Source organism: Dunckerocampus dactyliophorus, chromosome 2 (assembly GCF_027744805.1).
Source record: "Dunckerocampus dactyliophorus isolate RoL2022-P2 chromosome 2, RoL_Ddac_1.1, whole genome shotgun sequence".
NCBI lineage: Eukaryota > Metazoa > Chordata > Actinopteri > Syngnathiformes > Syngnathidae > Dunckerocampus > Dunckerocampus dactyliophorus.
Window position 1 is genome coordinate 43,819,396 of NC_072820.1, and position 14,138 is coordinate 43,833,533.

Consider the following 14,138-nt stretch of genomic DNA (forward strand, 5'->3'; position numbering starts at 1 on the left):
GTTGCTTTTACCGGGCCATGTAGGTTTGGATTTATTTTTCTCCCTTAATAATAAAAGTTTCATTTAAAAAGTGCATTTTGTGTTCAGTTGTGTTGTAATTAACTAATATTTAAATTTGTTTGATGATATGAAACATTTAAGTGTGACAAACGTGCAAAAAAAAAAAAAATCAGGACAGGGGCAAACACTTTTTCACACCACGGCTTGTATGCGCAGTAGCAATAAGTCCTTAGCAACAGTTGCTACCAACAATCACATGACTTGGAAATGGAAGTGAAACTAGCAAATTAATAAAAACTCAATCCAACAATTCCAAAACACTTGTGGGCAAGTTGTGACCTGCACATTCACCAAGCTATGAAATAATAACCTAATATTACATGGGTTTTTTTGTATTATTATTTATTTTTTACCTTTTTTGAACCACTGATTGAGCCAGCGATTGCATTTATTTGCATTTTTTATTAATAAAATATTTATGGTGTTGTGTCATGAGGATTAGCCACTGTACACTGCATTAAGAACTGCATTTTATTTATTTATTTAGAAATACATATATGTTTTAAATACATATGTTCCACTTCCATCATGTTGTATTATATCATTGAAAAATGAGTGTTCAACAGAGTTATTTTTCCCCTCTTCTTTTCAATAAAGATATTTCTAAATAACACATTTTAGAGCTGTAATAATACAGTGAAACCGTCAAACCGTGATATTTTTGCCCAAGGTTATCATACCATCAGAATCTCATACCGGCACATGCCTACACGTGACGCCACGCAATAGCAGGCATCACCTCTAGCTTCATCAATTCCGCTATTTACAAGGGACCTACAAGATGTTGAACTCCAGAGAAGAAGCTCATGCAATAAAGAAAGGTAAGTCTATGTATTCTCACAGTTGTATGCAGAGAATGTGCAAAGAGCAGGAAGGGGGCAATAAACTAGAAAAAAAAAAGGACACTCATTCATATGAATGAGGCACGCAAGGGGTACACTTTGATACGCACCGGTGCGTTCACGTTGCATTCACGACTAGTTCACGGAAATTATGAGTGCCACACATTTGGAATATTTCTACATTTTCTTTGCGCAATGGCACGTGATCAAGTTAGCCATTGGCACGCAAATTGAGACAAAGTTTGTGCAAGTGTAAAAGAGGCTTTAGTCATCTGGCCAAACACAACCACTGAACAACACAGCCATCTAGAGAACACCTAAAAAGCATAGTGAACAAACAAGATACACATCTTTTATGGCAGCCGCAAAGGGTCACAACTCTCGCCAACACAAGTTATTAAAACCATCAGTCACCTTTCACGGTGAATTCACTCTGGGACCGTAAAAAGCAGGAAATGTTGGCGGAACAGAGGAGGGCATTAAGATGTCTCACCGTGTGTGTGTGTGTGTGTGTGTGTGTGTGTGCGCTTAGGGGCAGTGTTGATAGACAAAGAAGAACCAGTGGAGTTTCACTGTTACTAACGTGTTCATTTGACTTTGTGAGGAATGTGTGCAAGTCAAGTGCCACTTTCGGGTGAAATCTTTATTATCATTTCAAGCGAAATTGGAGAAAAGGGCAAAATGCAATTGTCTCTCGCCATTCTGCAGTTCGAACATTGTTCGGCAGCCGATCCCGATCATGAAGATCGGATCGGGACATCCGCAGTTTGTAATATTAGATGTGTTGAACTATTTAGTTGGGTTTTTTTTATTTATTATTGTGCAACTGTAAATACAGTCCTGCAGTGTAAATCCAATCTACATGATCTAGGATATACGACATATAATATAGACATAATATCTCCTGAAGTGTTTCCTTTACGCTTACCATTGCTTGTGGTATTGACATAGTACTGCCGCCCTTGTGGCGACATGTAGCATTTCCAGTGAGGAGGCAGAGGGTCTCTTCGGTCCTCCACAGGAAGCTGACTCAGTGATGCTGTTCTCTAGCAAGGAAAAATAAAGAACAACATCAGAGGGATGGCAACATTTATTTCAGTTGAGATGTTGTGAATACAGATGTTAAAAGTTCACAGAAAAACACCAACAAAGACATTTTGTCATATATACTGTATTTAGAGAGCACACAGTAAGGCTGTCATTTCCTCAAATATTTCACAGTCACTCCACAACCCTGCTTTCCTGAATCATCTGTGCGTACAACTTGCACACACGACAAAAGAAACGCAAACTACATACATCTGCAAAAGATTAGCAGGAATACAGCTATTGAAAGAAAGAGGCTTTTGTTGCTTTTATTGTTGAACGCCATAAAGATGCTGTGTGGAGAGGCTCGGGACCAAAATGTAGTCCCTGTCTAAATACAATAAAAACCAAAAAACAACAGGGGTTGATCCATCTAGGGAAGACGTTCCCCATTTAGACAGTATATGTAGGAAGTTTTGAAGAATTTGGACATATCGCTGAGCAGTTAATATATAACTTTTGCAACTGTAACTGTTGCCACAACAATTTGCGATAGTGTAACATTTATTGAGCTTTTCCAACATACATACATACAGTATATACTAGGAGTGTCACATCTGATCTCACAAGAAGAGGGCAGCCAGAAGCTAATCAGGCTGTAAACTATGGAATCGCTACTATTAATGATAATAAATGTAATATGCAAGTCTCGGTGTACGAGGCATTATTGGAACCGCACATTAAGTGCTTTAAACAGACTATAAACCCTGCAATACAACCTGCCTTTTGTTCAGAGCGTCAGAGTGTTCAAATCCACGCAGAAGCTGTAGTAATTTACCTTTTGATGAAAGTTACATAATATTTATCAGATCAAAACATGTTGATGTTCAGACTTGTCTGCACCCTTACTGCACTTTTTATTGTACTTTTCTCCAAATGAATGTTAAAATCTTGTCTCATTCTTGTGGACCCAATCTCGTGTATCGTCGCGTCTCGTGAGTCGGGTATCTCGAGACACCCCGAACATACACACAACTTTAAAATTGATAAACTGATTTCACCACATTCACTGCAGAAAATTCAGAATGACTGAAATATGGAAGGAAACACGGTCAGCACAAACGAACATCTGACCACTAATTCTTCAGCTATATTTTTACTGTTAAATGACAAACAGCATGGAAAACAGTCAAAATGCATCGATCCTTGTGGAAGACACAGCGTTGTATGTCTGCAATCAATTGCTTGGATCTTGATTGGTCAAGCTGCTGTGGTATTTGCTTTTCACCACATTCATTGTGGAAAATGCCGACTCGTTGTCATCCCGATGTGTGGAACCGAACATGGTTAGCTTCTGAAGGTTTGTGACCATCCTAATCCAGAAGGTCACAGGAGCACAGTCTGCTTCACTCTGCTTCCCCATTCAACTGCAGGTTAATCAACTCCGTTTGTAGAGATGCAGCACTTGCCCAAGAAAAGATGCTCTTGGCCTCTCTTGAAAATTCATCAACCTTTTTCACGAGAAACGGAGATCCAATGCAGAGCAGCACTTGCCTAGCTATACGGAAGCCGTCAAAGCAACCTTTGAAATTTTTCCCCAACCTCTCAAGACAGGCAATATGTTTGTGATTGCCATCAGTCTGCTGCAGAAGAGTTGGAAATTTCAGGTTTGCCTCTCTTAAAGCCCCCCAGAGGCCTCTGTGGTATTTGGTTGGGTTTATCTGACATCTCCTGCTTCTCCTTTCTCTCAAACATAGCCTCAACTATCCCATCCAAACACTTCTTAACTATTTCTGCATCAGACACGGTTATCTGAGCTGTTTGTTTGAAGTTATCAGATTTATCGGTATGATGTCACGATTCCTCATATCGGCCCGATAATTATTGTGCATCCCTAATTTATATGCGCTTCTCTGCTCCGCCCTCCTTTCTGTGTTTCACAAAGGGCGGTGCACCTGGCACAGACGGTGCAGAGCACACACGTCGCAGCGGAAGAGAGATGAAGAGAGAGGAAATGAGAGAAGGATATGAGGAGATCTCGAGCCACAATGATATCTAACCATTTAACGTTACAAATCATTTATTAATTTATTTATTAAAGTGTAAAGAAAAAGACTTAATAGCGTTTTGTAATTCATTAGTACGGTACGGTCCGAGTACGGTCTTGATATACGGCAACACCCTCCAAGACCTCCCCCTGCCATACCACCCCTGGAGTTAATCTTAAGTCTATCTCTACGTCAGCTGAGGGAGTAACCTGGAATGGTGATAGATTGTCTTTCAGGGTGGCATCCAAGAATGTGTCCATGCTCAGAATGATCGATGATTTGCGCTAATGGCACAAGTTGATGTTACATGTGTACATGTTTCCATTTAAATCCGTCCATTCAGTGCTTCATCTTTTAACTTGCAGCAAGCGTGACTAACCAGTGAGAGTTGCTGGCCCCCGCAACCCAGAAACACACCTAAGCAGCGCGATGGGGGTGTGCACTATACTTGAACTTAAAAGATCCGGAGGCCCTGGAAAATTTTGGGTGCCACTCAGCCAAAGACGGGGTGATCAGTGCCTTTCAATACAACACCCACCACCCATAATATAACACACCCATATAATATATATTGCATATACAGTATGTTGCCTGTAAATGACTGTTACAAAAAAGCAGAGGTGTAATCTGGCACCATATGACTTGACTAGTGCTAATCCAAGACAATGTGAATTATGACATCATCAGCCTACAGCTACATGAGCAGTGTTTTGTCTTGAATGGCGGTAGTTAGAGCTGGATGTGCCTTTCACCAACAATGTCAAAGTAATCCCTAACAGCAGTGAAGAACGTCAAAGATAATAATGGATCCAGAATGAGTCAGCGAGGAATAAGCGGTAGCTCAGTAATGTGGAGGTACTTCGAATTCAGAGCATAAAAAAATATTTTTCACAACCTTAAAACCAGGCACAAACTCCAATATGAGGAATGTGTGACGCTGCGTGCTGTCTGCCGCTTTGCTGTTGCGTTTCTCATGAAAGGAAAAGCAAAGTGGTGTGCTAATATAAAGACATGGTCGCCCTTGCAACAGTGAAAAAAAACGGCTTTAAAAAAACTGCTGAAATCGATGGACTCGCAATGTCCAGCGAGCTTCGCAGTCACAATTATTGAACACGACAAGCTTTACCACAAAAGGTACAAGGAAGTCAGACAGTTACTAAGCCTGATGCAGTTGACAGGTTGGTGTTCCTGGCACAAAATAAGGACAAGCATGTTTACTCAAAAAATACTCCTGTTTAATTTAAAGTATACAAATATAGCTCATAAGAGTTTAATTTAAGAGCTGATATCTAGCAACTTCCATGGTTTTCTTGATGATAACCAAAATCACTTAAGTTCTTACATGAATAGCTATAGCATTGTACTGCCAAAAAATGTAACTCTTACGAGCTATTCTTGTTGTCATTGTTATATTTGTCCAAACAAAGGTACCTTTAGTTGTATCAGGCATTAAAATGAACAAGAAAGTGAAGAAACAAGGGTGGTCTAATCATTTGTCATCAATGTACTTAAAGCCAGCAAGCGCTCTCAACAACTGAATATGGACAAAATCTCGTGGCTATAAAAACTCCAATAAAATGTGTTACTGCTTTGGCCTGGTCACAGTTGCTTGCTAGAGGTTGTTTATATGCTGAAGTTCTCAGTTTTTGCACCAAGCTGGTTTTCTTTCTTGTAGATGTAACATTCAGCCAGATGATGCTGCTTTAAGTGCGCTAACATGTTAGACGTGTTTCCTACACCACCCGCGATATCTGTGGAACAATGTCTACACACAACTTTGGATTTATCCACTTGCCTTTGTCCATCTGTAATTTTAACAAGGAAGCCAAAGTGTTCCCAAACAGGAGGCTGTAGTGAGATTGGAGGGTCTTCCAGCTCAGGCTTCTCGCTTGCATTTGCCATGATGCCATTTGTCACGCCTGCGAGCTACTAGCGTTCCTCCCGATCAGTCAGTAGTGTCCGACACTCAGAGGCTAACCCCTGGGCCACCGTGCGGACTATAGAATGCATTGTTTATTTATTGTTTATTTACTGCAGATCCTAAACCCTTCATCATCATTAACAAGCTCCCCCATTGTGTAATGCTGGGAAATCCCTCACCTTTCTCAGAATCACCCTTACCCCACAAGGTGAGCTCTTCTATGGTGCTCCACATCAAGAGTGGTTTCTTGTTATCTTGTATTACTTTATGAATTATCATGCCAACAGTGGTTTTTGTTGAAACTAATTTGCGTCCTTCATTTCGGTCTGTGGGGGTCAGAATTCTTGCTGGTTGTAAGGGGATGTCTTTGCAAGGGATTCAACTTAAAAAATAAGCAGGGGATCAAATAATTATTTCACTGACTTTAAATAAAAATGCAGGGGAGCATGAACACCTTAAGAATGGGAAGGGCTCTGAAATCTTGGAGCCACCTTAACTCAGCATATGCAACATTAAATAATGCACCATTCCAGATGGTTAACCTTCTATAACCCAGACTGCCTTTGGCTCCACATTCACAGCATGCCAGAACAGCCCTTGGCAGACAACACAAGAACTCATCCATCCAGGCTGCAGAGACCGAGGAGCAACCACAACAATCACGGCTGCTGTCAGCAAGTACTGCATGCACTCGCATTCTTCAGTAGAACGTTCCATGTTACTGCAGTCATTAAAAAAAATGTAAAAATGAGTGGGGTTAATTTATTAACTCACGAAACATCGCTTAATAAAGTTCATATCACATAAATACTGTATAGTTGCAAGTGAAGGTATATCATTTCCATATTATTATGCACAGTATTAATACAAATAAAAAAAATCATCAGCATACAGCAGTATACACTATTACTGCTAAAGCTGGTCTACTGCTTTAAGTCACACTATTTGGAATTGAACCATGAGTGGAAATTTGGCACTATTACAAGTGGCACTTCTCCCACTTTTTGCCGTTTCATACTGGGTCTTTTCCACTTGACCTACTTTGTCTCAAAATGTGCAATCAAGCTAGCTAGTAGTGAACTCCTACTATGGCGAACAGTGATGGAAAAAGTTCAGGATTTCGGCTACATGTAATCGATCGGCTCCTTGGAAATGACTCTTTATTTTTATGTGAAAACGATGTTCAGTAATACGGTGTATAGATGGACATATATACAGTAGATTTGCTCTGATTCGCTCTTGTGCTGCGGCGGCATAAAAAAAGTGGAGAACAAGCAGCCACACAGGGATAATGCAACTTTCAACTTTCATCTATTCCGATTGCGGATAAACTAATTCAGCGGTAAAATGCAGGTCACTTGTAGCGGTTATTATGTAGAGGAAAAAAAAGGTCAATTGTTTCATGGCTGCGTTTCGTGTCAGGAACTCTACTATAGAAATGTGTGTTTTCGCCAAGTTTGTATTTCTATTTCTTGGCTACGGCTGCATTGTCTTTTGCATAATCCTTTTAATTTCTCATATACAGTATCTGTGACTCCATCTTCCTTAATCACAAGCACGGGCATTACACTTTGAAGATTTAAAAGCAATATGTGCTGAGGCTGACATCCCATTAGAAAAGTTAGCTGAGCTACATCCATTTCTCATTTACTGGACAAAATGGGGCAATGATGTATCGCATCAATAAATGTAAGGATTTTTGCATTTTATTCACTAACCCACATAGCACACATTTTATGCTGGTAAAATAAGTGGGACAGGTAAAAAACTGAATTCTAAAAAATTCAAACGGAGAAAACGGAATTTGAAAAAAAAATAAAACGGATTTCATAGGGCCCTAAGAGAGTTTGTTAAAAAAACACAAATTGATCTATTATGATGAGTCCTAGGCTAAAAGTATTTTGCATGCCCATTTTTTCCAATGTTTTTTTTTATTGGATCATTTACTGGATTAGGGACCTGACTCAGAGGTTTGCTACAAAAGCGAAACAATATCGTTGGTCATGCTGTGGAATAATTCAGCAATACTTTGTTTGCAGTTTGTTTAATATTTGGAAGCGCTATTTTCATAACCATATTCAATTCCACAAATTCATGTTTGTAACAAAAGCTTATTAGTATTATCATTATTAAAACAAACGTTCGGCCCCGGATCAGATCGGCAAGACTATAAAAAAAAAAATCGGATCGGATCGGAAGCCAAAAAATGTGGAACGGGACGTCCCTTATACATACTGTACATATATTCTCTATGTTTATAGTGGGAGGTAGATCTTTGGGACAAAGTAGCCCACAGGCTGAAAAAGTGTGCTATAAAGATACATGTATAGCCGATCACAGCGTCATAGTTGCGGCAGTCCGTCTCCCATGCAGCCCACCACCACAGCATCAAAAAATCCTATGAAAGACCCTGGAGTTACAACTTACAAATAAGGAGCAAATAAATGTACTTGCCCATGAAGTAGTAGCTAACATCACACAACAGACACTATATATAGGCCGTTCTTGTTTTACGTCATTTTGTGGTTAGAACGCACTCCCTTAAATTATTAATACAGTACAAAAAGAAAAAGATAACGAGTGACATGCGTGTGGCGGAAGAATAAGTAGTAGAGGAAGAACCCACTTAACGACAGAGTAATGTGAGTGTGAATGGCTGTTTGTCTCTCGATGCGCCCTGTGATTTACTGACAATCCGTCCACAGTGTCACTGGGAGAAAGTCCGTGTTCTGCAAGTCTCAAGTGAGTCTCAAGTCTTTAATCTCAAGTAAAGACGTGCAAGTCCAAGTCAAGTCTCAAGTCAAGACAGGTCTAGTTAAGTCCGAAGTCATAGGCACGGTTTAGTATAAGCACGGTTTAGTATAAGCACGGTTTAGTATTTACCAAATAAAATGACACTCAATTAAATTTGACAAATACAATGAATGCATTTTGAATAGTCTTATTTTTTTAAAATAAGACCAATATGACAAGACTTAGTCATATAAAAAGAGTATTTATGGTAATCCACACGTTCATTGTTTGTTCTTGAACCTGACTGGATATGAATGAATGCATTCAATGGGGCAGGTTCTGTGGGAAAATGTGTTGTCTTGCTTCCCGAGTCATTAATGTCAAAGTCCAATTTGAGTTGAAAATCTTTGATGATATCATCAATAGAGTCTAAAGTCATCAAAATTGTGACTTCAGTCTAAGTCGCATGATTCGAGTCCACACCTCTGATTGCATCTATAAACATACTGTATCAGAAACATAGATCATCATAAAATACAAAGCAATGTTATAATTGATAGTATTAGAATTTAATTAAGAAATTTGGTAAGGTATACCATCATATATCTCATCAATATAGCATTTCCATGTCAGAATGCAGTGCTTTTACAACTGCATTTCTGCAGTGTTTATACTGTACAGTAGATCCCCGCTATTTGCTGGGGATTACGTGCGAGAGTAATTGAGACGGCCATAAAAATGTTTATTTTTGACACTCTAACAAAGCCTAAGCTAAGTTGCTGCGTCTAGGCGTCACCGTACGCTACACCAGCTTGCTCCTCCCCCTACAAAACCTCCTGCTACTTTGAGGCTGACTTCAATCTTATCTGATTTCACCAATAAAACTAGGGATGCACCTATCAATCGGCCACTGATCAAAATGTGACGATTTCCATGAAAAAGCATGTGATTGGTATATGCCGATAAATGCCTTTCAATGCCAACCAACTCGTACTGTTGCAGCACGCAGCCTGTAGCGAGCGTCCCAGGCCCACTGCAAACTCAAAGCAAACATGTCTGCCATGTGGAACTTACTTTCCGTTTGTGAGAGTGATATAAATTTTGCATAGCATGTTAAAAAAGCATTAATTTAATACGGCATTTGCAGAACAAACGCATGAAGGAGTATGGTGAGTTTTCAAGGCTCCCAATAGGATCATCAGTCAGCCAACACTGGACACTCACCCGCATGTGCGTGACAGTCAGAAGTCTAAAGCAAATAACCCCAAAAAATAATTGAATAATTGATCAGACTAGATGACCAGGCTCTCTGCATTGTGGAAGACACCGGGTTTGCCGACTGCACTCTCCCCACTGCAAGTAATGCCAGAACGCCATCAAACTACTACTCTCACATCAAAAAAACTCTCCTTAACTCTTCCAAAAGACGTCATAGACGTCTTTTCAAAAAGTAACGTTGACTGCCAAAGACGTCCAATGACGTCTTTTGCTTTTTTCCGCGAGAGCTACAGATCAAAGTCTTATCTTATGTGGGAATTTCTGACTTGTAATGTATTTCTGTCCAAGTAGGGGGGCAACAGTTTTCTTTTCCTCCAACAGGCAGCGACAGATTGTCTATGAAGAAGACAGATTGTGGGTTAAGAGAGGAAAATGGCCAAACACATAAAGAAATCAAGCGGAGACAAAAAATACAGGCAGCTAACACTGTCACAGAGCTTGTCTGGCGGTGGATCTGCCTTTAGTAGTGATGCGATCGCGAAAGATAGCAGTGACATGAGTGATTTAGGTGACGCAGACACAAATGCCGAAGCAACAAGCTAGTGGTTAGCGTTGCGGAGCCATGTGGCGCGTCACCGGAGCCTGACACCAGAGGCAGTTCACTGTCGGGTGACTCAGAACCCGACCCTGATTCTTCTGACGAGTGGCTGCCATCTGGATTAATCAGCAGCAGGGATTCAGCAGACCCCACTGTCACTCTACTTGAATTTTCTTCTCTGCAGAAAAAGCTAGTTTTCTCTGTTTTTTGGTCAAAGTCAAGTGTTTTTGCTGAAAGTACCCTATGTTCTACCACCAATATCTAAAGACCCAAAAAGGCTAGAAAGAAACTTTTTTTTCTGACGAAAGAAGAGAGTCTAATGTTTCTTTAGACAGTTTCAATATTTATGTAGTCCTAAAACTCAATATTCTGTGGGTCTTGAAAGTTCAGCAAAAATGCCCAAAAACTTAGTAGTATGGCAGTATGGAGCTCTCTGCTCTGAACATGGCTGGCAGTCAATGGGTTACAGAAGGCATCTCTTTCTCTAAGTTTTACGAGTGATATATGTTCTCTTGAAAAAGTATGTCAAATATGTTTTTTTCTAAATGAAGGTGATTTTATGGTTCCCAATAGTCGGGTGCAACAAGGAATTCTGGGCCCCATGGGAAACAAAAACACATTGGGCTCCCTCACTTTCTATTTTTTAATAATTACCTATTTTTCAGGCCCTTTGAATTGTCCTAACTTTCCCCCTTATACAGCACCCACGGCCAATAGCACTCATACGTAAATACATTTAAAAACGTACGTGATCGATATCTCACTCATGGTTGATGGGTACAGGACTCAGCAGCATAAAACCCTGATCTGAGCATCCCTAAACGAAAGTAATTATTAGATTCGATTCAGCTCCCCATCTCTTTAACTGCCATTGTTCACTTATGATGACGTCACTAAAAAATGATAGTGACGATGATGACGAAATTTGCTGAGTAGTATGACAATCGACAACCTACTCATGCAGCATCATTACCTTTTTCCGGCAGGTTTCTTGGAGGAGGACGTTTTTGCAGCGTCATAGGTCATAAATGCAACCTTAACAATCACGAAAAAACATACCAAAAACAATGTGCAGCCAACGTGCCGCTCGGTGGATGTCGTGCTCCTTTCCCGTGGATATGGCGCCACCAGCAGAAAACAAATGCGCTCAGGCATTCAAACATCCCAGCATGCCTTCATCAAGTTTAATTTAAGCAGTCATGCTAGAATACAAATGCGATGTCCCTAAACTGTGCCCACAAAATTGTAAGCACAAACAGGTACGAATAGATGGATTGAGACAACCCCAAATTGAATATTGACTGACTTATTACCTGTCTCAAGACTTGTAATTTCGTAAAAGTGTACTTCAACTCAGTGCTTCACGGGGACTGTAATAGTCTCCCATGTCTTAAATGTAATGCCACAAATTTGTCCTCAACTGAATTACTCATGGTTTAAATTTTGCGGTTTCATTCATTCTTTTTCAAGAACTGGTTAATAAATCAGGCATTATTAGTAAAAAAAAAATATGCATATCGAAGCAAATTATACATGTTTTTTGCCTAAATTAAGCATATTCAAGCATAAAAAGAGCTGGAAAATGGAAGTGAAATGCAAATATAAGGCATTCAGAAGAGGCATTCAAAGACATGATATATAGTGTTCTACACTGGTCTGGTCGATATCAGTAATGTTACTGTAACGTTGGGTGAGACACACAAACACCAGACTTAATCGCCGAAACAACAGGCTTTTATTGTAGGGTTAAATTCTGAATAAAAATCCCTAATAAAATCACAAGCTACTTTCGCTGCAGTAACCCACACCAAGCTAAAATTCAACTCTGAACCCCTGACGTCACTTCCTGTGCGCCCGCCACTCAGCTCCCCGAGGAAACACATTTATAGCAACACACACAAGTACGACTCTTATTTATGTCTTAAATGGCTTTTTTTACTGTCATTATAGCTTCTATATTGGGTAACATTGAGTGTAAAGGTGACTACAGGTGTGTTACTTCATGTCTAGAGGACTAATAATAATGTTAAAACTGTATTTAGAGGGTCATAAAAAGGTTTTCTATGCTGAATCCTACTTTGTAGAAATTCACTTATCACAGTCAGGTCTGGAACCAATTAACGGCAATAAACGAGGGATTACTGTCATGCTGATGTGTCCAAATTTACACTGAGGTCACCCTCTCTGAATAGGACTAGCAACTTTAGCACCAGCTAAAGTTTTTCAGGCTTTTTTTCAAATGCAGTGACTAAATGGTTGGTCAGCAGCTTAGCAACGTTTGAGCACAGACTTTGTGTGATTGTCCAGAAGAGGTGAGTCATCCCATCGCAAATGTCACCGTCTGCAATCCCATATTTATTTTAATTTTTTTAAAGCTGAACACCCACTCGATGGCTTGTGTCAAGGAAATGAATATGCAGACTATGTGGTCCATGGTTCCCACAGAACCGATAACTGAACAAGCCTAGACTTTTAGCTGACATGGGATTGTGTGTGTGTGTGTGTGTGTGTGTGTGTGTGTGTGTGTGTGTGTGTGTGTGTGTGTGTGTGTGTGTGTTTTCCTACATACATGTCAAATTCTCAGTGAAAACATCTGGCTTGGAACGATGCGCATGTTTAAGGGAGGTTAACGTCTGTCAGAACAGCTGGCCACTTTCCGGCAAGCGATCCTGAGTGGATACACAAGCCACAAATGACATCAAAGAGTCTTGGACTGCTTTGGCACCAGTCTGCTATATGTACTTTTTAATGTAGCAGCAAAACAACATTCTTAAATGCGATAGCTGCTTACTGAGGATGTACTAACGCAATGTCAGTCCAATACAAATTAAAAGCTAAAGCCAAAACCAGCAATGCATGACGCAGATGACCACACTGTATTCCACTGGGCAACCTCCAACTGTTTTCAGATACTGGAGCCTATCCCAGCTGACTTTGGACGACAGACGAGGTAGACTCTGTACTGGTCACCTAGGAATGGGTAATATAATTCATCACTCAACCTTCTACCACAACAACCTAAACCTCTACTTTGAACAATCAGAAAATGGACTATAGGTACACAAGAATCCTGCAACGAAATTATTTGATTTACAGTATGTAATGGAGGAAAAATAATTGGAAATCACGGCTGTATCATGTCTAGGGTGGGACACCGAGTCTCGAGATTCGATGGGAACCGGGACGAACCTTGCGATTCTCCCGGGACCATTCAAATGTTTTTATTTCGATTCCTAGTTTGGACTCCACTTTGTCGACCAGTAGAAATAACACCAACAAAGAAGAAGCGGCTAAAAAGTTTGGCTTTCGTCCCAGAGAAACACGTGCAATACAATATTATGCAAAGATTGGTGCATGACCAACACCTCCGGATTCATGGTGCAGAAATAACAGAATGCCCCGTCTTTGATCAGCTGCGTCGAACTTCCTCTAAGCGGTCAGAATCGGGAAAGTCAAACAATAAATGACGTCTGTCTCATGACAATGTAACTGAGGGTTTCAGGATGCCCGCTGATGTCATGGAGGTTTAAGTAAAGGACAGGAGCTGTGGCTTTATTCATGTGCGCAGTCCGTCTCTATTAGCAAAAGTCAAGACAGCTTCTCTACCGACACAACACACCTCCAGCCTTCAAAATATGAGCGCTTACTTGTGGTCACAAAAATAGCTTACACCAACTCTAAGACAGCAAACA

The 14,138-nt window shown here is 40.3% G+C and overlaps 1 protein-coding gene across 1 annotated transcript in view; it reads right to left on the reverse strand.

Annotated features, from left to right (window-relative positions):
• The window catches only part of gas7b (growth arrest-specific 7b), a 97,947-nt gene that overhangs the window by 72,486 nt on the left and 11,323 nt on the right, over positions 1 to 14,138 (reverse strand). The window contains exon 2 of the mRNA XM_054757136.1: positions 1,831 to 1,948. Coding sequence (XP_054613111.1) covers positions 1,831 to 1,948 — 118 coding nt within the window. The remainder of the gene's footprint in view (positions 1 to 1,830; positions 1,949 to 14,138) is intronic.